General features: G+C 38.2%; 1 protein-coding gene across 15 annotated transcripts in view; it reads right to left on the bottom strand.

The window, feature by feature from the left end:
• The window catches only part of dlg3 (discs, large homolog 3 (Drosophila)), a 97121-nt gene that overhangs the window by 61003 nt on the left and 12218 nt on the right, over nucleotides 1-23900 (bottom strand). For 4 of the 15 annotated variants that reach the window (XM_051859742.1, XM_051859752.1, XM_051859753.1 and 1 more), the window contains one exon: nucleotides 20141-20251. In XM_051859742.1, the coding sequence (XP_051715702.1) occupies nucleotides 20141-20251 (111 nt within the window). Of the gene's footprint in view, nucleotides 1-9787; nucleotides 11446-20140; nucleotides 20252-23900 lie in introns of those variants that run through there. The other 11 variants (XM_051859741.1, XM_051859747.1, XM_051859750.1 and 8 more) reach the window with 9 other exon arrangements.

Raw genomic sequence — 23900 nt, 5'->3', positions numbered from 1 at the left:
TCAAATTTCTAATTTTGAAATTTTTAAAGAAATCTAAATAATGATTACCATTTTGAGGCTCTTTATTGTGTCGTGACAGATCGCTGTAGCTCCTCAGTTCAAGCGGCTCATGAACCGATCATGTCTTTCTACTAGTTAATTTATAGCATCAAATAAACATGAATGAACATCAGAAGGAATGTTGTTTCAACCGCGGAAAGACGTCAGTACACACTATTTTTTCAAGTTCAATTCCACCAACATTAATCTACTAACTCCCCTGATGGCGTTATGATTGGTTAGATCGCCTGTTAATCAAACTCTCGGCGAAGGGTCAATCGGGTACCAAATAACCTTTTTAAGTTGGCAAATTACATGTTTATTCACATTTTACATCATATTTTTGTAATGAATACTGTTTTTCATAATTTTTCGGTTAAGAAATGTTGCTGCCAGGCAGAAACGTGTGTTCAAAACTGCTACTTTTCAGGAAATGGAAAAAAAAAACTGTATTTTTTTAAAAATAACTAAACACTATGTTTTCAAATTTTATATTGTGGCTTTATATATGGTCAAACACTTGCATGTGTCATTACATTATTAACATTTTTCCAAAATCAAGCTCAAATGGAGTTACAAGGATTTTGACCAGCAAATATTTGCAAAACCCACATACAGACATGAAGGGTGAATAATAGTAATGATTTATGGGGAAAAATGGCGAAATATGGCGATACAAGGTTTCCGCCCGATAGCGAAGATGAACTAGATAGTTTTTCTAGTTGCATTGGGTAAAAAATTTGTTCCAATTTAATGCTGTCACTCTAGTGAACCTGATTTTATTTGTGCCACATAAATATCTCTCTGTTATCCGTTTCTTGTTTTAAAAACAAATGTTGCATTATGAACTGTTAAAAGTGGTAACCTGTAATTGCAAGCTATTTCTATACTGTATGTGATCTAACCCTTAAATTGTGGGGTTTTTTTCAGTGTGGATACCAAACAAAACCCACACAAAGTTCTCTCTTACACTTAATCTTATAATTGGGCTAATTATGCTAAAGTATTCTAAACAATAACCAATAGTATTTTTGTAGCATATTTGAATGTTTTCATTAATTACTGTACCTTTAAATACAACAAAATGTGATTCTGAATGTGTATGTTTAATTACACATTTCAGCCACACAGTCGGTGTAAGTATCACAAACCTAACCAATACTGTGGAGTAACTATTCTCTGCACATTTCAAATATGAATAATCAAACAATCAGCAATAATAAAAAATGACTTACTGTTTATTGAGTGAGAATAATTGTAATCAATTACTAGTGATTCATGAATATGTTTGACTTATTAAAAAGGATCATTTGTTCACAAACTGGACATCATAGATCATGTTGTACAGAACACACTGGCCTGTACTCTAAAGATATAATTACCCAATGCCTCATCACGAAATGAAATCTGATAAAAGGGCATATCGACACAAATATAGTTTTCCCATCTGACAGTTAATTAGGTTTTAATTTATTGCTGCAATTTTTAGTCACAGGTCGGAGCCCCTGCACAGTGTATGATACACTACGAATGAAAAAAAAATTAATGAAAGGCAGTGAATGCAAGCAATCCTGCGTATAGAATATTCTAGGTCTGCAATCACTATACGCTCACGAGTGAGTCCACAGCAGAGGTAAAAGCCAAAAAAAGGTCTAAAATTACAAGCACTGGAAAGCTCAAAAGCTCTGTTAAAAGCACCCACAGACTCCCACAACACAGAGAGAGAGTCAGAGGCTCGTGGACCAGCACTCTCCAGTTATTGATTGTGATGCATGCAGATTCTATGATCTTGTGTGGGAGTTTTAACGCCGGCCGGCACAGAATGCAGCCACTGAGGGAGAGGGGCAGAGTAATGGCACAAAAGAGGGAATGACTGTGCAAGCTCTCTAAAAATAAGCATTAAAATTCACTGGGATGTTAGCCCTTAAACTGAAGCAGCGGGGAGTGTGTTTTGTGACAATGCTGCAATAGCAAGCGGCACTTTTGCCGTGGCTCTCTGTGGCATGTGTACATGTCTGCCTTCCTTGTCAGCATGGTGGATGCATCCAGAACTGAATAAGATGAGTAAGCTGACCGCTATTCTTCTGTTTTCTAGAACAGTCACTGCGATCAGCAAAAACAAGAAATGAAACAAAGCAGGTGAGCAAACAAATAAACAGACCTCTCTACTCCCAATCCCACGTGTGGCACTGAGCGGAGCAGGGGAGCTGTGCTCCAACAGGGCCGCCAGCTGAGAGCATATGGCTGACAGGTCAATGGCCATAAGCAATACAGTCACTCACATTAACACCCACACAAACGTATTTATATGGGTAAATATCACAATGTGTAAAGCTCACGCAGTGGGCTAGTGCACAGAAAATTACCTAACATCCTGCTGCAAATCACTTGAATCTTAAAAACATGTATAATTTTTCATTACAAGATTCAAAGATCAACAAAAGAGCAATTACTTCAATGCTGCAAATGTCATAAACAAACTTAGGGCTTGACAATAATGGCCCGATGGCTCCGGGACAGTTTTAGGACAGCTGACAGAAAAAGCACTTGCCCTTATCAGGTCAGTGCTGCGTTGCTACTACTTCTTACAATAGTTGATCATATTCTTATACTTTGCCTTATAATCTTATTCTGCTGTAAATTCTGCCAAATTAGATATGAATAATCTATACAAATAAGGATGTTTTGAAATTGCAAGAATTATTTGTCTTGGATGCAAAAAAATTAAATAAAAAATCATGTGAACAGCAGGATTTTTCAGATTTGTACTTTTTCACTATTGGCCCTACCAAAAAAATAAAATAAAATAATAAAATAAAATAAAATGTATATTTTTAGGTTTTTTAACCTAATTTCAAATAGTTGTTGAGCTCATTAAACTGTTTTAATTGTAGCAAAAATAACAAAAAAAATCTAAAGAACTAACAAGCCAGTTGTAGACCACATGCACTGTTTAAAATATATTTAGGCTTTATTTTAAAAAAAATAATTTTACAGAAATATTTTTCCTTCCTGTCACTGAACTTACGGATAACATGCATTCAATCACAAGAAGCTTTAATATTAGTTCATTAACAGTAGTATTAAGTGGTTTCTCTCATTGGATGGATGGATGGATAAAGGAGAAACCGGCAAGCAGCCAGAGATGGAGCAATAATGGCCATTAGACGCGAGATTGTGTAAGATCATACTATGCATATACAATGCTAGACTTCATTACAGATCAAATACAACTTTTATTATACCATGAGTCAACTAGTTTCCATAAAAACACAGTCAGCCGTCTCTAAGCTTTCTCTGGGACACATCCTTTACCCTTTCTTGGTGTATAAAAGCCAACTCTAAAAGTATGCATAAATATTGCAGTGTACCTTCTCTCCCATTTTATAGTGCATTTGCAGTGATTTTCTATGCACTCCATCTTTTTTTATATGGGCTGAGTACATTTTGTTTTAAGAACTGGTTTATAAAGGCTTGCATGACGTGTGTGTGTGTGTGTGTGTGTGTGTGTGTGTGTGTGTGTGTGTGTGCACTCCAGTGCCAAATATTTTTGAGTAGGATGATGGATTGATGGGATTGCATTCAATATCCTTGAGCCTTCTGACAACTGATACTTCAGCAGGGAGAAGGCCGTGAAACAACGCACTCTAACAATCACTTACTAAGCAAATGTGGTAGGTTTTTCAGCCTTGTAGATCTCTAGATCAATAACATAATGCTGTAAAATGAAAAGAGCTTTATGATGTGGTCATCTTCCTTTCCAGGCCAGCTGCCTGAATAGCTGCATATGTGTGTGTAGAGTAGCCGACTGTGATATAGCAGGCCTCCACAGATAATTTCGGTGAAATCTAGATCAATGTATGCACAAAAATCACATCGTGAAGTTCTGCACGTCAAGGTAAATGCAGCGTCAGCTAATAAAAATGCTGGGATGAAGATGCACGATCATGTGTGTAAAATGCCACTGAATTCAGCTCTCTCTCGGGCAGCAGGATTTCTAGCCTTCTTGTCGCTATGGCAACACCTTAAGTTAATTGGGTACCTATGCAGTGTTGGGTAGAATCAAACACCGTTCTCCTACAAGACCATGATTCTGTTTGAAGTAACACACGCTTTGAGAGTGAAATGTGGCAAGCCTTTTAACAAATATGCTGTACCATATAAAGTAAAAGCATGTGACAATGTAATGATCTTTTTATTTTATTTACATGACCGATGTTTTGCCTGTTAATAACCATCCGTAATAATCCGTAAGTTCAGTGACAGTTGGGATTTACTTAGTTCATCTTTGTACATATCATGAACAATATTTAATGTACTATACGTTTATCTAATAACTACAAAGTAAAATGTAAAATATTTTCAGATACATCCAATAGGATTTACCTTGGAATAAAATAGAATGTACATTATATTTATGAAATTTATGAAATTTAAGATTTATTGTGATAAATTAAGTGTGATCACATAAGCATACGGCATTTTCACTAGCATTTCTAAGAGATCCAAGAAATATATTATATATATATATATATATATATATATATATAAATTTAGAATCTATTGTAAGGCCACATATGTGAAGAAAAAAAGAATAAATACAAAAAAAAAAAAAAAAAATCTATATATTACATTTTTATTTTGTACAATTTTGTCCTTCACATGTGTGGCTACAATAAATTCTCAGTTCTCTAGAAGGACATATATTGGTTTTGGTGGAAAGAGGAGGGTCTCGTGGGACCAACCCTAAACTGGTCCCATCTGGAATGGATGAGGTAAACCTTATCTTGCACCACAACATAACCCCAACCCCCACTCCATTTCCTTTCTGCAACCCAAAACCCCACATTACAAATGAAAATCCAATTTGTTAAAATCTCTCACAAACCCAGCCTCCTCTTAGATGAATATATTACTAGTCTATGGTGCTGTCTCAAGCTAGAGATCCATCCGTAAGCACTCACACATGCTAGCCCTGCTCCTGATTTATGACATAAATAACCAACTGAGGAACTTGGCTTACCTGCTGAGATCACAAGAGCACTAATATCACCTCTGATATAGCAGGATGCACCAGTAATGAGACGTTTTACCAAAAAAAAAAAAAAAAAAAAAAAACACATCTGAACGCACTCAAATTCTCTTCCATTAAATGCACTGTGATGCCAGGCTTTATTCTAATGAGTTCAAATGCTTAATCAGAACATATTTATCATAAATTGACTGCACTGGGCATCTGCAAAAGGAAGCATAAAGGCATTGTACAGTACTGCATATAACCTAAAACTATTAAATATGACTCTCTATATGTGCCGTTAATCCATCAACTGCTAGGAGCATGTGTGCACAACTTGTGTGTTCGATAGAAATGCAGTAACGTTAAATACGTAAACTGAATTTTTATATTCAGGAAATGCTCAGTCTTTCTTATTTTTTTCCCTTAAAAGATTTTTAATTTTCTATACTGCTGTTTGAAAAAAGGCCATAGGTATATGAAGACTTAAGATGCCTCTAAGTCAATCTGACGGTTTTCTTCAAAATTAGCATTTTTATCAGGCTCCTATGTGTTGGTTTCTACCTAAGTACCGGTACTTCTTAATGGGCTGACGCTGGGATTTAGCAGGTTTAAAGTGAAAGAATTTGATGAACGTATACTATGTGTGGAGAGCATCCACTGACCGAGGTGGCTTTTAGAGGCTTTTGCAATGGAAATCTTCATATAGATGTAATGGTCATGGCATGCAGAAGTTTAGATAATATACAAGCAAATTAACTGTCCGTTCTAATATCTCCCAATTCCAAATGTGCTGTATACTGGACAAATCTGTTTTTCTTGACATATGGCAACAGTTATGCGGTCAGGTCATCTTTTAAGTGCTTCTACACAACTCATAGAACAAACTGATTATTTTACTTGGTCATCTTAGAAATATAATTAGAATATTTATATGTATTATAATATATATATTATATGGCACAATATGAAAATGATGCTCCACAACAAACCACTAAATGTTTTTAAATGGTTTAAACCTGCCATAAAAAGTTAAAAAAGAAGATTTTCTACAAAGGATGATAAAATAAGTAGCATTTTATAAGGTGTCCAAATTACACAGTGTTATATTAAATGCATGTTGCTCATTAATATTATTCCCTACTTACGTACTGAAGTGTAAGAGGTAATAAAAAATCATCTTTATTTCTTCCAATTAATATTTTTGTATCTAATAAATCTAGTAGTCCAAAATTTTGCATGCAAAAAATATGCTATGCTTGCTTTACTATTGCTACAATCATAAAATAAACATTTTATTTTATCAGAATAATATTTGATTTCACATTTCAGCATACTGGGAACTGAATATTATAGTTCCCCTGCTATTTAATATGCAGCATTTAACATGATTTATTTGTTAAGTTTCATATCTCAGGAGGACTGAGGAAGATAATGATCTATGAATCATCTCTATAGTAATGATTGGTGTTATGAATGAGACAATGAGCAGTTAAAAAACAGCATCCATTTGCCTTTTTGAGTCTCTCTAATTGTAATGCAGCCAGAACACATATTGTCACGTATACATTTCAATCTCACTTGCATCATTTCAGCCTGGTCCATATGTTTTGCAGCTACAAGGATGAGTTAACAAAAAAAAAAATCCTTGGTATGATGCAGACGCTTCATCTCTAAGATGGAGGCTGTCTGTATCACAGCTGGGGGTAAGAGCTGAGGACATCTGAGAAGTAAAGTCTCTCTTAAAATCTACTCCTTCATCCTCACAGATTTCACGCTTTAACATATGTGATGCACACAGTTCCTGAGCACATGTACACTGACGGACATACAACTGAGAGTGTGGACGTGGACTGTATTTTTGTGTATAGGCCAATCAAGAATGTTAATATTGATATAAAACAGGTTAATCAATAACTTCTCAAGGTAAAATGTTTGACAGAATCACAAGAGAAAAGCTGCCAGCACTAGCAACAACACCTACAGATACCTTCAATCACTTACAACAGCACACATATTTGAAAAATATCCGATGAAATTCTGACACAAACAACATCTTGTGATAAATTATGTAAGGTCCATAGGTTATTTAACAATAATCACAACTATAAGACTTGCCGTAAAGCTCAAGAGCACAAAATGATAAATTGGTGCTTGGACACAAACGGTTCATTCTGAAGATGTCTAGTCCTTCCACAAACACATCCCTTACTTTGATGAAGAAATGTTCTCGTCCTCCTACAGCTGACTATGTCATTTGAGACAATAACATCCGTCAAATATCTACTGAATTAACGCAGAGAACAATCTTAGCCTAACATGAAATCAAAATTGACCCTATTAACTTCCCTAATACATTTCCTGGTCAGACTGTGCTTGATTCACCACTGCATATTTTTCCAAAGAAAAAATTGTCTGTCTTTTCTAACATTTTAAACCACACTTGCCCAATCTCCTGGTTCCATTCTATTACATAACGTCCACTTTTCACAATTCAGCCAATTTCAGATTAATAAAATTAAGTATAGATGAACAAAACATAAGTCTTGTTCTACATTTTTTCTCATTCAATTTCCAGTTTCACTCAGAAAATACATCAAATTCTGATTCTATGTTGATTTTGACAGCTTTAAAGGTGAACTGTGTCATTTTTTATCATAAATATCTTTCCTTAATATGCATCTTTCAACAATATTTGTCAGAGCACAGCTACATTAGCTCAACCAATGGAGTTTAGGGGTGGGACTATCTGTTTGGCTTCCCAATGGGAGACAGAGAGTGCTCGGGAAACCTGTTAGAAAACAGTTATTTTTCTGTTTGCTGATGCTAGTGGTGCAAAAACTACACTCTTTACCATTAAAGCACAAAGCATAGTTGGGGTGATGGTCACAATGGTGATGGTGCGAGGAAACAGATCTGTCGTTTCCACAAAACAAACGAGAAGCTTCTACATGATTTCACCTGCGATGAATTTGTGTTCTGCAGATATTCAAATTGTCTCCTCTTGCGGCTCCACCAACTGCCTTCTCTTATGTAACCCACTCTGCTTCCTCAGCCCGCCTGTCTTTATTGGCTGATTTCTCTCTTTTCCACATTAGCACTTTCACCTCTATTACCACCACTATCATGTGTCTCTGTGACGATTGCCAAAAATGACAAACATTTTCCCCCCTTTTTACTGCTCAACCTTCTTTCTTAGACGAAATTCATTCATATTTACCTCAGAAGCAATAGACTTCACAAATGAAAAACAACCACGAGGCCTTCAAAGATAACTAAAGCCTCTTTAATAATCTTGACAGGTAACAGCCTGGCCAGAGGAGGAGAAACCAACAAGATGATCCATGGTATCCTCCTCACATACGAGAAGCTTTAATAGTGTCATTGTCCTATATACCTCTGTTAAACAATTTCCTTCTCATTAATTAAACATACACTCCATCAATAAGCCCTAGGAGTGCTCGTGCCTATCAGGTATTGCATGCGGCGCACAAGAGAAGATATACGCTTGATTTATATCACATTGCTGCATGTCATACATCAAAATGAGAAGGAAATTATCGCAGAAACAGAGAATAAGCAGGAACTGTCACATCTTAAGGGTTCATTTATTTGTTTTACAGCAAATGCTTCCAAGAACACATGCATAATTCATTATTAAAACAAAAGCGAATGAGTGAAAAACTGCACTGCTTTTGACTGATGCCTCTCCCATCCTCTGAACAGAGGCAGAATTAGTCAGCTCCTTGCTCACGCCTTCCCTCCCTGCGCTTGGTGAAATTTCACCCTCGCTGCCACCGAGATCTCACCCTCCATTTTCTCTGCGTCTCCGCCACTCTCTCTGCATTCCCTCTCCCTGAGAGAGAGCACAAATACCAATAAAAACCTGTGCACTCGCACACATCCCCACATCGTAGACATGCACACACATTGAAGGTACAGAGCATGCATGCGAGCTTGTTCTCGCACAAGAGCCTGCTTCCTCCATTTTATACATTCAGAGCGACCCTTCCCCCACCCCTGCTGCCACTTACACACACACACCTCACTTAATTACAGCTTCTGTTCCCTGGATCGGTTTGATATGCTCTGCTCTATGAGGTTAAAATCTAGCTGAAACGGTCATGGACAAGAAGTGTACATTATACTTCATAAGCCGCCTCGCCTCTGGCTGTATCTCAATCAGCGACTAGAACAGACTGGATATGATTAAGAAAATGAACACACGTCCTCAGATCCATAAAACACCCACATCTTCATCTCGCAAATCTAGAATAAGTATCCATTACTCATTGGATATTACATTTGATGATGTGTTTAGCCTGGTCAGCAGCGTTGGCTGGATTCAAGCATCCTTGGATTAAATTGGCGGAACTACATTCACTTGTTGCGTGGTCACAGCGGCCCTGTCAATCCTTGTCAGATGACGGTTTAGATAAGTATGTACGTAGGGGATTGATGAAACCATAAAGCACTGATGGAGCAGTAAATACATGAAGATTAAACTCCTTCTGTGCGAGGATCAATCTTGACGGGCATACTGTAAGATTACCGCACATGCAGTATGAAGGATCAACACTGGATGAATCCCTTAAAAAAAAACGATGCATCTTCTAGAAGCTACAGGGGAGCTTGCTGATTCTGCTTAGTTTCGACCTAGCAACCACATACACCAACTGCCTACCGCCTGCTGCCTACTCTCGAAGCCCCCAGCGGCCCAGAAACGGCATTTACCTGGTCGTACCAGTCCCGGTTGGAACAGGTGCACTCGGGCCACCATCCTCCTTGCCCTCCTGAGTTGTTACCATTCACCTTGGGGCCGCCCTTGGATTGGTTCTTGGGGTTGGGACCTCCAGGACCCCCAGCTGACATCATTTTCCCTTTACTTCTCCCCAAAGTGCCCCCTCCACCCATTCCCCCTCCTCCACCCGAGGTTTGGGGCGGTAAGGTCTGGCCGCCCCCATAGCCGGCCGGGTATCCGTAGGGCTCGGGCTGCCAGTCTCCATATGCCGGGGCATCCATCCTGCGCAGGGCGGCCATGCGGGTCACTTCATAGCATTCTGGGCACTTGCAGCAGTGATGATGTTTGTGCATGCTGGCTAGTTCACACGGTGCGGCGCTCTCTGTCTCTTTCTATCTCACTGCTGCTGCTGCTGCCTGCTTAGATCAAATACAGCGTGCAGTGCCACTCGGCTCACGGAACGGTAGCACAAATGGCAGGAATCTTCACGAACCCTGTTATCCTCCTCTTTGTTCCTCCTGATCCAGAAAACGAGATGAGGAGGTAGCAACAGGGCGATGAAAAATAGAAAAAGCTTGGTAGTCTTCCTCCGGTCGATGCAAAAGGTTTGGAAAAATAATGCTAAAAATAGTGTGTATGATCTCGGAATCAGAGACCAGCCCCGATGGTCGAGTTCTCTTCCTGCTTCTGTTGGTTCACAGTGATATGTATATAAATTCATAGATATATATATTCATTTGTTTATATATGTATATATTTACACACACACAAATACATATAAAAATATCAATATAAACAGACAAGCACAAATACAGTTATATACAGGTATATATGTATACATATATATTTCTATAAATATTGATATGCGTGTGTACAAATATATATATATATATATATATAAACAATTTCTCTATATATAAATGATATCCGTGATCAAATCTTCCTTTGTATGTCTCTGCTTGCCAGATTTCTTCCTTCTGCGTTTCCTCCTGCCTTGGGAAGCGTTTTCTTGCCTTCTTTCTCTTACTCTTTTCCCAGCCTGCAGAGAGGAGCTGAGCACTGGATTGACTCTCAGCCTGCTTGCCCTAGATGTAGATTATACGAAGGGATGCAAGCAAGCGAGAGAGAGGGAGGGAGGGAGAGAGAAAGAGAGAGAGAGAGAGAGAGAGAGAGAGAGAGAGATGCGTAGCAGCATCCCTCCAGCACCTCAGCCCTGACAGCCACAGCCAATCAACTCACAGCACAGCCATCAGCAGCAGCACCAACACAGGACTGACTGCTTAAGTGACTGCTCTTAAAGGGCCAGCTCACTTGAAAATCAGCCAGCACACAAAACCCGAATGGAGATGCAGAGAGCACATTATTCAGCTCCACGGTTTCACTGTAAGAAAGACTAAAGACCTGACTTGAGGGTTTATACTGGAGACAGGCTACAGCACAAAAGGGTCTGACGGAAGACCATGTTTTAATTTATTTGTGTATTAAGTTCATTTGTCAAGTCACTATAGGATAAACTAAACCACGCAATTTAGAGACAACAAACTAGCTATGAAAACATTTAAAATACTTGATGATGAACTCTAAGAAATAGTGCATACATCAAAGACAGAAGCAGATTTGACTTTAAAGAATAAAATAAATCAAAATATTGATAACATTTGATTATGACATACATTATGATTGCTAGCTGTTTAACAGCTATATTCTGCAAAAATACATTCATATTTTTAACTTAATATAGCCAAATCTGAAAAATTGTGCTGCATATTTTCAAGCACTTATAGTACTTATGAATGGGAAAAAGTGCAACGTGCAATATGGCAATATGGCAAATCCTACTTTATAAATAAATGAGCCAATTGCCAATTGGTAAAGTCATTGCATCACTTCAGCTGCCATTAGAAGCTCTGGTTGCTAGAGAACAGTCAGTGTCTCAGTGTCCTGAGATGATTGCTTAGGACTGCACATTATAAGCTTTTTTAATGCTTTTTAAGAATAAGAAACACCATTTATGTAACAGTTCATGTCTGATTTTGTTGCTGATTTTAAACATTTTATTTAAATGTGAGTGTGGCAACCATTTTTTTGAGATTTCAGGATTTCCCCATTCAAACAGACAGGACTTGGTCTTGGATGCCCGAAATAGCTACCCAGAGGCGTTGCAAATATGGCTGCCGAGTGAACAAACTTTACTTGAAAGAGACATTGGTTTTCGCTTTTATCTCCTGTTAGAGTTGCTTTGTAGAGTTTGTTATCTTTTGATGATTTGTTATTCATCTTTAAGGTGCAGTGATTCGGTTATCATTTATAAAGGTAAAAATGTTTCATTTTAATGAAATGTTAAATGTTTCTTCAATCGGTATGGAATGTGCATTTTATAGTGAAGTAATAAATCCAGAAATTCATTCCTCAAATTAACTGTAACATTTTACAAAGTTGCTTATTGAAAACCTTGGTAGCTACAGAATGTTGACTAATAGACTGTTGAGTCACACAGTTTCCTGTTGTTATTGTTGTTTCTTTAAGTATAGAAAAGATATTACTGAATTTATCAACAGTGGAAATGAATATCTGCATACCTAAAGGCAATATTAAAATATCCATATTAATTTGATAACAAGGTACCCAGGTGACCCACCGTTTGATGATTTTGCAAAGGTTACTGATATTACACAATTTCATAGCTTAATCAAAACCGATGTTGGCCTTTTAGACCGCTATATCATTTCAAATGTGCTTGAGTATGAACATTAGTGTTTTCTAATGTGACTATATGCACGCATGAACATTTGTGTGTGTGTTTCTCTGTTTATGCATGTGTGAATTTGCTTGTTTTTGTGGCTGAGTCAGTTCTATTAGGCACTGCACACTATTCTATTCCAACCTCACCAGGAGGCACAAACAGCAGGCTCAGCCACACTTTATTATATGCAACGGTAACTCACTTCATTACCACGCTATACTATTCCGGCAAACTTTTCGATTTTCAGGAGGAAGGCCAATCAGAGATCAAAATGGTGTGAGTAGCACACACAAACATTGCCAAAGCCAATGGGAAGCATACTGGTGGTGCTCGGTGGCTGAAAAAAGGCAATGCAAGCATATTCATCACAGCACACATGACTGGGCACATGTTGCGACCACCCTGTTCCCTCTGCTCCCCTTGTCTATACAGCATATTCTTCTATAGGATGCAGACTTACATGGTCTCCATAGAGGAATTTTTAATGTAACTGGCCAAGGATGAAGAGGAAAGCGGAAGGCAGGGAAGCAGAGCGTGCTTATATGCATGCATTACATGCTTGCATTATGCCATGTGTTTGTGTCGGTAGCTTCCAGAGTGTGAGTGCATGTGGGCGTTTCTAGTACCTCTAGGGGAAAATGCTGCTCCTTAAAGAATTACATAATATCAAATCTTAAAAAAAAAATCAGTCACAGCCAATCAATGGCCAAGTCTGTCAATATTAGCTAGAATATCAGTACACTCACCACAAAGGATGATCAGAACCTTGAACCACAACTGCTGCCAAAAATGCTTATAGTTTAATGCATGTAAAGGGGCCATGCATTGCGAGTAACATTTAAGCGACTCTTAAATGTCATCTAAGACGTTCTTGCTACAATAATTACATTTGCAAATGTAAATCCAGTGCAAAACCGTGCAGAAATGCTATAAATTTTGCTATAAATAAATGCTATAAGCTGGAATAGCATGTTTTATTATGGCTGATTTATGCATTTAAAACTGTAGTCATTTCTCTCTGCAGCCTTATTCTCTCTTGCAAACGACCACATAGTGAGAGAGTGTGTGATGGTAGAGACAGATGAATCCTCCCAGGCTGAATGAAGAACATTACTACAGATGGATGGTTAAAAAAAGAGACAATTTAAGAATGCACCTTCAATCCGCTTGATGATTTAGATTGCTCTTTGACTAAGAATTCAGAGTATTCTTAGTTTAAATTATATATTTGCACATATTATATATAGTATTCTATACTGCATGTCTCAGTACATCGACACATCTTTCCTGGAGAACGAAAACCATCCTGACCTACTCTTGAGAAATTGGAAGGAAGCTTATTGTTGATTTATGAAATAAATGAGAATGATTGTGTGATGGTTTTACAAAAGGATTCTACTTTATTACACACAACATATCTCATATCTGACAGCCTCATTGTCAGTTTCTGCATTCCCACATTATATAAACCCCCCCAGCTGGCCTCACAACCCCCACATATTCTCTCACATCGAAGGTATCTATAGAAAATTTCTGGAATTTCTGTGCATTCTCATAGCAGCCCATGTGACTGCACTCTTGTCACCTGACAGGATGTATGTCCAAATAAGGCGAGATGAGACACAGGCAGTCTTAAAGGGGCAGTTACATTCTTGAAGGTTTCCTTTGAATGAACCACAAAGAATCACTGTATGAAACAGGTGCAGAGCAGCCTTTGAAAGACAGTGATTATAGTCAGGAGAATTTGTTATTGAATAGGCAACATAATTAATGCATGACATAAATGCAACCACTATAGATTTTGACTCGCAATGCATGTGCATGGCTATAGCCATTCACAACCTCGCTGCAAGGCCAAGAAAGGGTTTTGGGTTCTCACCTAAACGCTTGTAACTCATCGAGTCGTTGCTCCTTCACACTGACACAATAAACTAAAGTGCCTGTGAAGGCTGTGACTCCTATTAATAGGCCTGGTGACAGAAAACAGCTGCTGCACCAAACACCGCACATCCGACTGACAGCGTAATGATAAGGGAAATGAGAGAAAGAGAGAGAGGAAAAGAAAGAAAGGGAGTATGAGATGCTTGTGAAATGACTGGAGAACTGAGAGGTCTTGAAGAGAAGAGAGTGTCTCATAAGGGCCACGTGCACACTGCAAGGTCCGAGAGTGATAGCTGCGTTGAACAAATCCCCTAAATAATCATTCTCTGAGGCTACATTCACAGAGGCAGTGTTTAGGATTGCACAATTAATCATGAAATCAAGATATGGCTTAGTCTGATTATCAAATTGCAAAGGTTGTGATTTAATTAAATAAATATAAAGTACGCGCTGCACATTTTAGAATGAAGCGCAGCACTGTGTTCTTTCACACAGCTCATGATCCAGTGTTTTCAGCATCTCAGAACGGCCCAGTTCACAGTAAATGCTGCTCCACATGAATGAACTCATCTTTACATGTGCTCTTAGTTTGGCTCGCTTATAGCGTGTATGTATCAACATTCGAGGCTCAGGGAATAAGAAGAATAAAGTTTTAATCTTAAAAAATGAAACAAAACGAAAGTAAGCGTTGCATACACGTAAACAAAACAACTTAAATGTCTCAGGTCCTGGTCCTCTCTCTCCATTCACTGGCATCACTCGTCCTTATATCCTTCTGGAGCTCTTGAGACCGGTGTGGCATGCAGTTGTCGCTCATTAACACTCACACCACCGGCCTCACTCCGTTCCCACGGCTCTCGGCCCCACCTGCTTTCCATAGTGCATTTGGAAACACAACATGCACCAACCATCTTCCCAAACTTGTACTGAGAAGCGCTTATAAACCTGTTGTCAACAAAATATATTTTTTCTGAAATAGCATTTTTTTTTAACAACGAAATATTACTAATTACTCATTTTGTTAAATATTTGTATTTAGTAATAATAATTATATTATTTTATTATTATTATTATTTTATAGTCATTGATATATAATCAAAAAATTGGCCAAATTTTGTAGCCCTACAAAAAAGCACATAAAACCTGGAGTTATTTATTTTACAGTGAAATATTACTGATTTCTTATTTTGTTTAATATTTGTGTTTAGTAATAATTATAATAATTTTTATTACTAAATATTACTAATAATTATTACTAAATATTACTAATAATTATAGTAACTATTATTATTACTAATATTATTTTATAGTCATATTGACATATACAGTCAAACCCAAAATTATTCAGACATTTTTATATTTTTGATATATTTTTACTAGTGGGTGCAGGACACTATAGTTCATTTATGTAAGTGAAGATAGCAAAATAAAGTAAACTGTGAGATATTATACTCAAAAATTCTTCATACAGTGGACTACCAGTAAAATTGATAAAAATTTGGAACCAAAAATTATTCAGACACTTTAAATTGACCATGTTTTGCTTAGGTGTTATCTGACATAATTAAGATACATTTTTGTCTGACACAGTTTATCTCTGAGATCGTGTCATATTTTATTACCATTTTTTTATACTATAGTGAATAAAATGTATTAAAGAATGAAATGTTCAAGGTGTCTGAATAAATTTTGGTTTGACTGTATAATCATAAAATTTTGAGCCAAATTGTGCAGCCCTACAAACAAGTACAGTAAACCTGGAGTTTTTTTTTTTAACATTTTAAATAGCAATATTTATCAGAAACATCGCAATTACATTTTTTTCTGCCAAATCGTGCAGCCCTAGTGGCAGTGACTACAGTAAATAAAGATGGCGACTTGCATAACACACCTGAAAGTCTTATCACAATTAACACAACGTTACATGTATGTAATGTCCAATTGATTCATGAATTAATTTTACAAATCTTACTCTTGTAACCAAACAGAGTATTGTGTGCGTAACTATATTAGTGCTCTGCTTTTAAATACGTCATAAACAACTTGTTGTTCAGTTTGGATCCCACTACTTTATTCAGAGTGAATTTGGTTGTAAAATGTGGTTGTCGCTCGCCTAAACAAGCTGTATGTGTACAAAACAGGATTAAGCACTCAGAAGAGGAGTGACATCTGTATTTAGCTGCATTGTGTACGTGGTGAGGTGTTGTAGGTGTTGAGAAGAGGAATGAGTAAAAGAATTGTGCATGGGCCCAGAGAGCAGGATAAACAGAGAACAGCAAAATAAAAAGTAAAGAGGGAATGCAACCGTGAGAAAGATATGACTGGACTGAAAATGACTCTGGGGGAGGGTAACTCAAAAAATGTTTGCTGATGAACAACTGGGAATGAGAAAACATGATCATAGAGAGGGTCTTGAATGCAGAGAGAGATTCCTTTGTGTTGTGAAATACACATTTTGCATTGTTAATTATTTATTCATCCATCTCAAGCGTTGCATAAACACCCTGTCTGATGCAAAACACACATTTTTGCCATGTTATGTGGCCGAACGCATATGAGAGACGCAGAAAGATGCAACAGAGACAGGAAAACAGCGACAGAGAGAGTAGGAGCGAGAGAGGCAGCCAGTCTGTAGGGATGCAAGTAGGGGGAGGAATTTGGTTTCCATGGCAACATGCGGAAGGCTGAGCTCTAGGTGTCCGTTCCAGCTCTAACTGCGTTGCACTGCACCGGCCCTCGCCTCGCCTCGCTCCCCCATCCTCCCCCACTCGCTTTCCCTCTGCAGCTTTCTCTTCATCCCTCCCTTCCACCTCATACCCCTCCTAATGTGTGGAAGACACGACACCACATTCAGCTCAGCATCAGCCAGCCCTGCTGTCAACAGAACGCTGCTGCCTTGCAGAGAGCCTGCGCTTTGATGTAGACAATGGAGGCTCTCTGTTCTCAACGCAGCGGTCCCACGCTCTTCAGCCACGACCCGAGACCACACCCACACTGCCATCTCCACCTCACACCCCCATCCCTCGCACTAGATCTCCGCTCATCTGAAACGCCAGTGCCCGAAGGCACTGTGCCGCCACATGCCGCTGGGGGTGCTGTGATTGGGAGGACATGAAAATGAGAGCTGCCATGATATAGTAGAACCTGATTGTTGTGAGTGTTTCTGAAAAACTGTGTGATTGTACAGCATCATTATGGCTTATTTCACTGCAGCCTAGAGTACAATCTACATATGTTGACACAGCTGCACTGCAACCATCCATATGTATTCACTAATATGAATATGCATCATGAAAAATATTTCAAAATCAGCTTTAAAATTCAAAATTTAACCAATGGAAATGTGTTTTATGATTTCATCACATTCATAGGTATTAAACTACACGACACTGAGCGCAACAATTAAGATGTCTATTTGCCATCTTGATATTTTTAGAGGCCCATTCTCACTTTTAACTAGTTGCTTATTAGCTTGCATAATGGCTGTTTATAAGTATTTATAATGCACAAATTAATGCCTTATTTTGCATGACCATATTTTAAATCTCTTAAAGGGATAGTTCACCCAAAAATGAAAATTTTGTCATCATTTACTCACCCTCAAGTTGTTCCAAACCTGTATAAATTTCTTTTCACAAAAGAAGATATTCTGAAGAATGTTTGTAACCAAACAACCAAACAGATCTCGCTCTCAATGGAGGGTGAGATCTGTTTAGTTACAAACATTCTTCCAAATATCTTCCTTTGTGTATAGCAGAACAAAGAAATTTATACAGGTTTGGAACAACTTGAGGGTGAGTAAATGATGACAAAATTTTCATTTTTGGGTGAACTATTCCTTAAATCTACCCCATTCCCAAACTTAACCACTACAACAACTACCTTACTAATTATTAACAAGCAGTAAACAATGAGTTTATTGAGGCAAAAGTCGTACTTAATAGAGATGCACCGATCGATCGGCCAGGGATCGGAATCTGCCGATTTCCCTCATGATCGGCCCGGATCGGTGATCGGCCGATCTGTCTCACTTCTTACCGATTCCGAGCCGATCCATTTTGTTACCAGCAGTACAGGCAATAACATCAGCTGCGCGTTCTCACTCTCTTCTCTGTCACAGTGAAGTGACACACACCCGCGCGGGCGCCTCCTCTCTCTCACTTGTCTCATTCTCTCCGGTTAAATAGTGCTTGTATTACGCATAATTTTAGTCATTCCCGCAGGTTTCGTGCTCACACCACTGATCTATATAGGTGGAGCGGACAAGCCACCTCAGTCTCAAACAGAGACAGAAGTCAAACAGAGTCACAAGTACCAAAATGAGTGGCTTACTGCGCTTAAACTGTGAAATACATACAAAAGTATGTAAAAACCAGCGGCACAGGCAATCTTGGCGAGTATTCAGATAAACAGTCAGTTTTGAATCGTTAAATAGCTAAGAAAGTGAATCCATGTTGTGTGTAACAGTCCGTTGAACACCGTTCATAAACTCTTAAAGGGACAGCAGTCCAATATTCCTGCTGCTGTCTGTCATGTTAATCAAAGAACAAAAGACAACGAAAAACACTTTCTGCTCTTGACTGAATACGTTTTATAACTTTAATTGTAAGAATTGATCTGTATTAATATTTACAATAAAGACTACAGAAATTAAGGTAACCAATGTAAAATAACACTAAATGTGTTATTTTACATTTGATTACTTTAATTTCTGTAGTATTTCTTACCTGAATAAAAACCCAGTTAACCTGAAAAAGCTCTCTTTATTCTATTGCATTTATCTGAGCAGTTTATATTTTATTACTGAATTTTTACTTGTGTTTTTTTTTATGAAAATAAAACTTTGCGTTGAAGAAAAGTAGATTTTTGTTTGTATATGTTGTCAATTATAGTTCTTAGAAAGAAAATCGAAATCGGCAAAACTCGGTATCGGCAGATCACACTAACAAAAAATCGGAAATCGGAATCGGCCAAGAAAATTGCAATCGGTGCATCTCTACTACTTAATAGTGAATATGTGTCCCCCATACTAAAGTGTTACCAATAATGTATAAGGTTTTTAATTTGCAATAACATCTAAAAATAAATGATACCATAATTTAACGCAGTGCCTGCTATAAATCCAACACTGGAAAGGGTGGCAGACGGTCATTTGTTTATAATTTTCCAGCACATTCTCACTGATGCAAAACCACATCTTTCTTTTTTAGTCAGCAAGGTAATGTAATCATATTTTCTAAATCAGCAGAATCAATCACAACAATGTTCAGTAGATCACACAAAACTACATTTTTAAGTTTCCAAGGCATAACAACCCATACTGGTAAGTCGTTCACACAGAACATGTTTTTTTCATTTTACTGTTCTGCTTTTTCATTCATCTAACTTCAGACAACGTCTAAAAATGCAGCACTCATGTGAAAGACACTGAAAATAGAGATGTGGCAGAAAGGTTAAATATGTCCTTCTAGTCTATGTTTATATAGACAACCGATTAAAAAGCAGCGCAGTGCAATGTGTTCCTACAGGATGAAACTTTCTCACACTCATTCTAGTCCATCAGACCGTCCTTAATTGTTAATTGCTGAGCACTGACACATGAGATGTACTAGACATCAAAGAATAAACAAATCCCTATGCCAGTTTAGACCTCATGCGACATGTTATACGTTATAAATCTATTTTTGTAAAAAGTAGTATTCCTGATTCAGCAGCCACTAACCTTTGGTGCCTCCACATGGGAGCGGCTTACTAGTCCAGCCACTCTCTCCACCTTCTGAGAGCTCCTCCTGCTGGTCACACGCACACGTGACACACCCTCTTCACCCGAAGTCTGCAAGTACAAATTACACAGAATAAGTAGACTGCATAGATAATAATAAAATAAAAATTAAATAAATTGATGTAACCAAATATTCAAGATTAAACACACAATTGTCTATGTGGAGTGATGCATTAAAACAATTATCACTGTTAATAACTGAACAACAGCTCTTGGGCTGTGGAATATTCCAGTATGGGCACACGTTATTTGTCATGTGAACAGAGAATAGCGCAGACAGGCTAACATCACCATTTGCAAGATGGTTTGGATGGACAGACATCAAAAGAGAAAACAAGTGCCACCAAACATACTGAAACAAACACAAACACTAAAACATAATTTTTGACCACTATCCACAACTATAAAATCTCTAAAAAGCTGTCATTATATAGCATTGTAAACCAAAAGACACTCAAACAGGGCCAGAACTTGATTAGATCAGTTCCTACCTCTTTATCATAATTTATGCCGCAGTCACAGGCCACAGGCAGCAGAGGGCAGTCTTTGGAAAAGGCCATGACAGCAGACGGAACAAAGACTCTCACTTTCCCTTCCAAAATGGTAATAAACTCAACTCTAGAATGTTCTTTTAGGATCTGTCCTATTCTGACTCTCAGTGTGTGTTCATATAAACACAAACACACAAAGGCATGCAGGTTTGCAGCATTAGGCCAAGCCACACCCATTTAAGTTGATGCAAAAAAAAAAAAAAGGCACAAATAAAGTCACATCTAAAATCATAAAAACTGCTTTCAGGCAACATATAACAAAACACAAAGCAAATTTACCGTTTTTATCATTGCCTTCACTGGACCACCATGAACTGAATTGAAAAATGGTTGCCAAGCCCCAGGTTTGCAGTCATATTATCATCAGCTCAGCTACGAGATGGACACTGCAGCTGAGAACATGCAGGATTGCTGCAGTCTCAAACCCAGAGAGGAACATGGAGGCGCTGCTGGTGTCCAGTGCCATTTAATCACTGCTGACACATGACATAATGCTCGCAATATATACTAGGGCTGGATTATTACAGCTTGATACACCTGTACTGTATATTTAACTAAACATTTTAGCCAATATTCACAGATATAACACTGACACCAAATTATGTAACACTGTTATATTACTGACTGTAACTGTAGCTAATATGAAAAAAAAAAATGAAAGGGAAGACACACTGCCCTTTGCTGTTTAACACAAAGGCTTTGTAATGATTGTGCTGTAAATTATTACAGGGTCTTTTTTTCCTTCCTTCTGCACCAAATCGGGGAATTTGCAGACTCATTTCATTTAACGTCTCTCAGGTGACCGCACGCTATGAATGCTAATGAAGCTTGAGCTGGACATTCACTCAGAACCAGCCTAGCTCGCACTCAGAAAACCAGAGAACAGGGTTGTGCCTGGACACAAACTCACACTGAGGCCTGTGAAGCTATCCACCACACATCACATAGTGACCCCTGCAGTATTTTTGTGGAACATGTGTCACAATAGGATGATGCTTCTGGAAACGGCCAGTTGGGGATTTGAAATAGGGTAGATTATACTCACAGAGATTGTCCGAAAGTCTAATCTTTATTTGTGTTTTTGCTTCAATTAAAACTGAATAAATATCAATCATTGCTTGGTTTTTACCTGAGCATCTACCACAACCAATTTAAAACAATAAAATGTAAATTACAACATATATATGTATATATATATATATATAGAGAGAGAGAGAGAGAGATAGATAGATAAATAGATATATATAGATATATACATATACACACACTCACACACCGGCCACCTTTATTAGGTACACCTGTTCAACTGCTCTTTATCGCAAATATATAATCAGCCAATCACATGCCAGCAACTAAATGCACTTAGGCATGTATACATAGGCATTCCAAGGTAGGAAGGCATCAAGGCACGTCCGAATCCCATAGCTGCGTCTCATTTCGAAGGCTGCGTCCTCCAGAGATCGCATTTGGAGGCTGCATACATCATCGAGGTGATCTGATGTAAAGTAGCCATTAGATTGCAAAGTATTGACCTCACAAGGAATAACAGTCAATTTTATTACGGTTATTTTTCTTAAATAAGACATCCTTGATGACGTATGCAGCCTTCAAATGCGACCTCCGGAGGACGCAGCTAGCATTAGCTTCACTTCCTTTCTCTTGAGATTCCTTCATCTGATCGATTTTTGAAGGCCGCATAGATGTATCCTTAACTGCCTTTGATATCCCAAAATCCTGTGCTTTCCATTCTGTGACATTTGAGCTAGAAAAATAAAGAAGGTGTCTAAAAGTTGCGGTTTCTGGTCAGTTTGTGTGTAAATGTATGTTTTCCACTTCTGATGTCATTTCTAGCGAGAAATTACTATTGTAGTAATTAAATATTTGCTTAGTTATCACCAAGCTCGCTCTATTTTGCTGGAGATCATTAAAATGTTATGTTGCTTCAGAAGTCAGTACCTCACGAAATCAGTTTCGTGAGGTAACTTCGTGCGCAAACACTGCCTGCAAAGTCATTGCCTGTAAGGCAGCGAGGCAACAAGTCAGCTGCCTAAGTTTTCGGATGCAGCCATGGTCAAGACGATCTGCTGAAGTTCAAACTGAGCATCACAATGGGAAAAAAGGTGATTTAAGTGACTGAACGTGGCATGGTTGTTCGTGCCAGATGGGCTGGTCTGAGTATTTCAGAATCTGCTGATCTACTGGGATATTCATGCACAACCATCTCTAGGGCTACAGAGAATGGTCCAAAAAGGGAGAAAATATCCAGTGAGTGGCAGTTCTGTGGGCGAAAATGCATTGTTGATGCCAGAGGAGAATAGCCAAATTGGTTCAAGCTGACAGAAAGGCAACAGTAACTCAAATAACCACTCGTTACAACTAAGGTCTGCAGAAGCGCATCTCTGAACACACAACACGTCAAATCTTGAAGCAGATGGGCTACTGCAGCAGAAGACTACACCGGTGCCACTCCTGTCAGCTAAGAACAGACGACTGAGGCTATAACTCGCACGGACTCACCAAAATTGGACAACAGAAGGAAAAACTTTGCCTGGTCTGATGAGTCTCAATTTCTGTTATGACATTCAGATGGTAGGGTCAGAATTTGGCAAAAGCAACATGAAAGCATGGCTCCATCCTGCCTTGCGTCCATCAACAGGCTGCTGATTATAGTGTAATGGTGTGGGGGATATTTTCTTGGCACACTTTGGGCCTCTAGTACCAATTGTGCATCTTTTAAATGCCACAGCCTACCTAAGTATTATTGCTGACTATGTCCATTCCTTCATGACCACAGTGTACCCACCATCTGATGGCTACTTCCTGCAGGATAACGTGCCATGTCACAAATCATCTCAAACTGGTTTCTTGAACATGACAATGAGCTCACTATACTCAAATGGCCTCCACAGTCACCAGATCTCAATCCAATAGAGATCTGCATCATAAATGTGTAGTAGACAAATCTGTAAAAATATGTGAACATTCCTAAACATCCTTTAACCAAGCAAGCAAAAGGTAGAGTAAAAAATAAAACGTATTCAAAATATATTCTATATTCTTCTTTTATGGGATGTTTAGGTATTTTTAATGAAAATCAAGACAAAAATACTGAGTAAATTAAATAAGTAATTTTTTTTTTTTTTTGCAGT

The sequence above is a fragment of the Ctenopharyngodon idella genome, chromosome 14, assembly GCF_019924925.1.
Source record: "Ctenopharyngodon idella isolate HZGC_01 chromosome 14, HZGC01, whole genome shotgun sequence".
In the NCBI taxonomy this organism is placed as follows: domain Eukaryota; kingdom Metazoa; phylum Chordata; class Actinopteri; order Cypriniformes; family Xenocyprididae; genus Ctenopharyngodon; species Ctenopharyngodon idella.
This window is presented reverse-complemented; position numbering and strand designations above follow the sequence as displayed.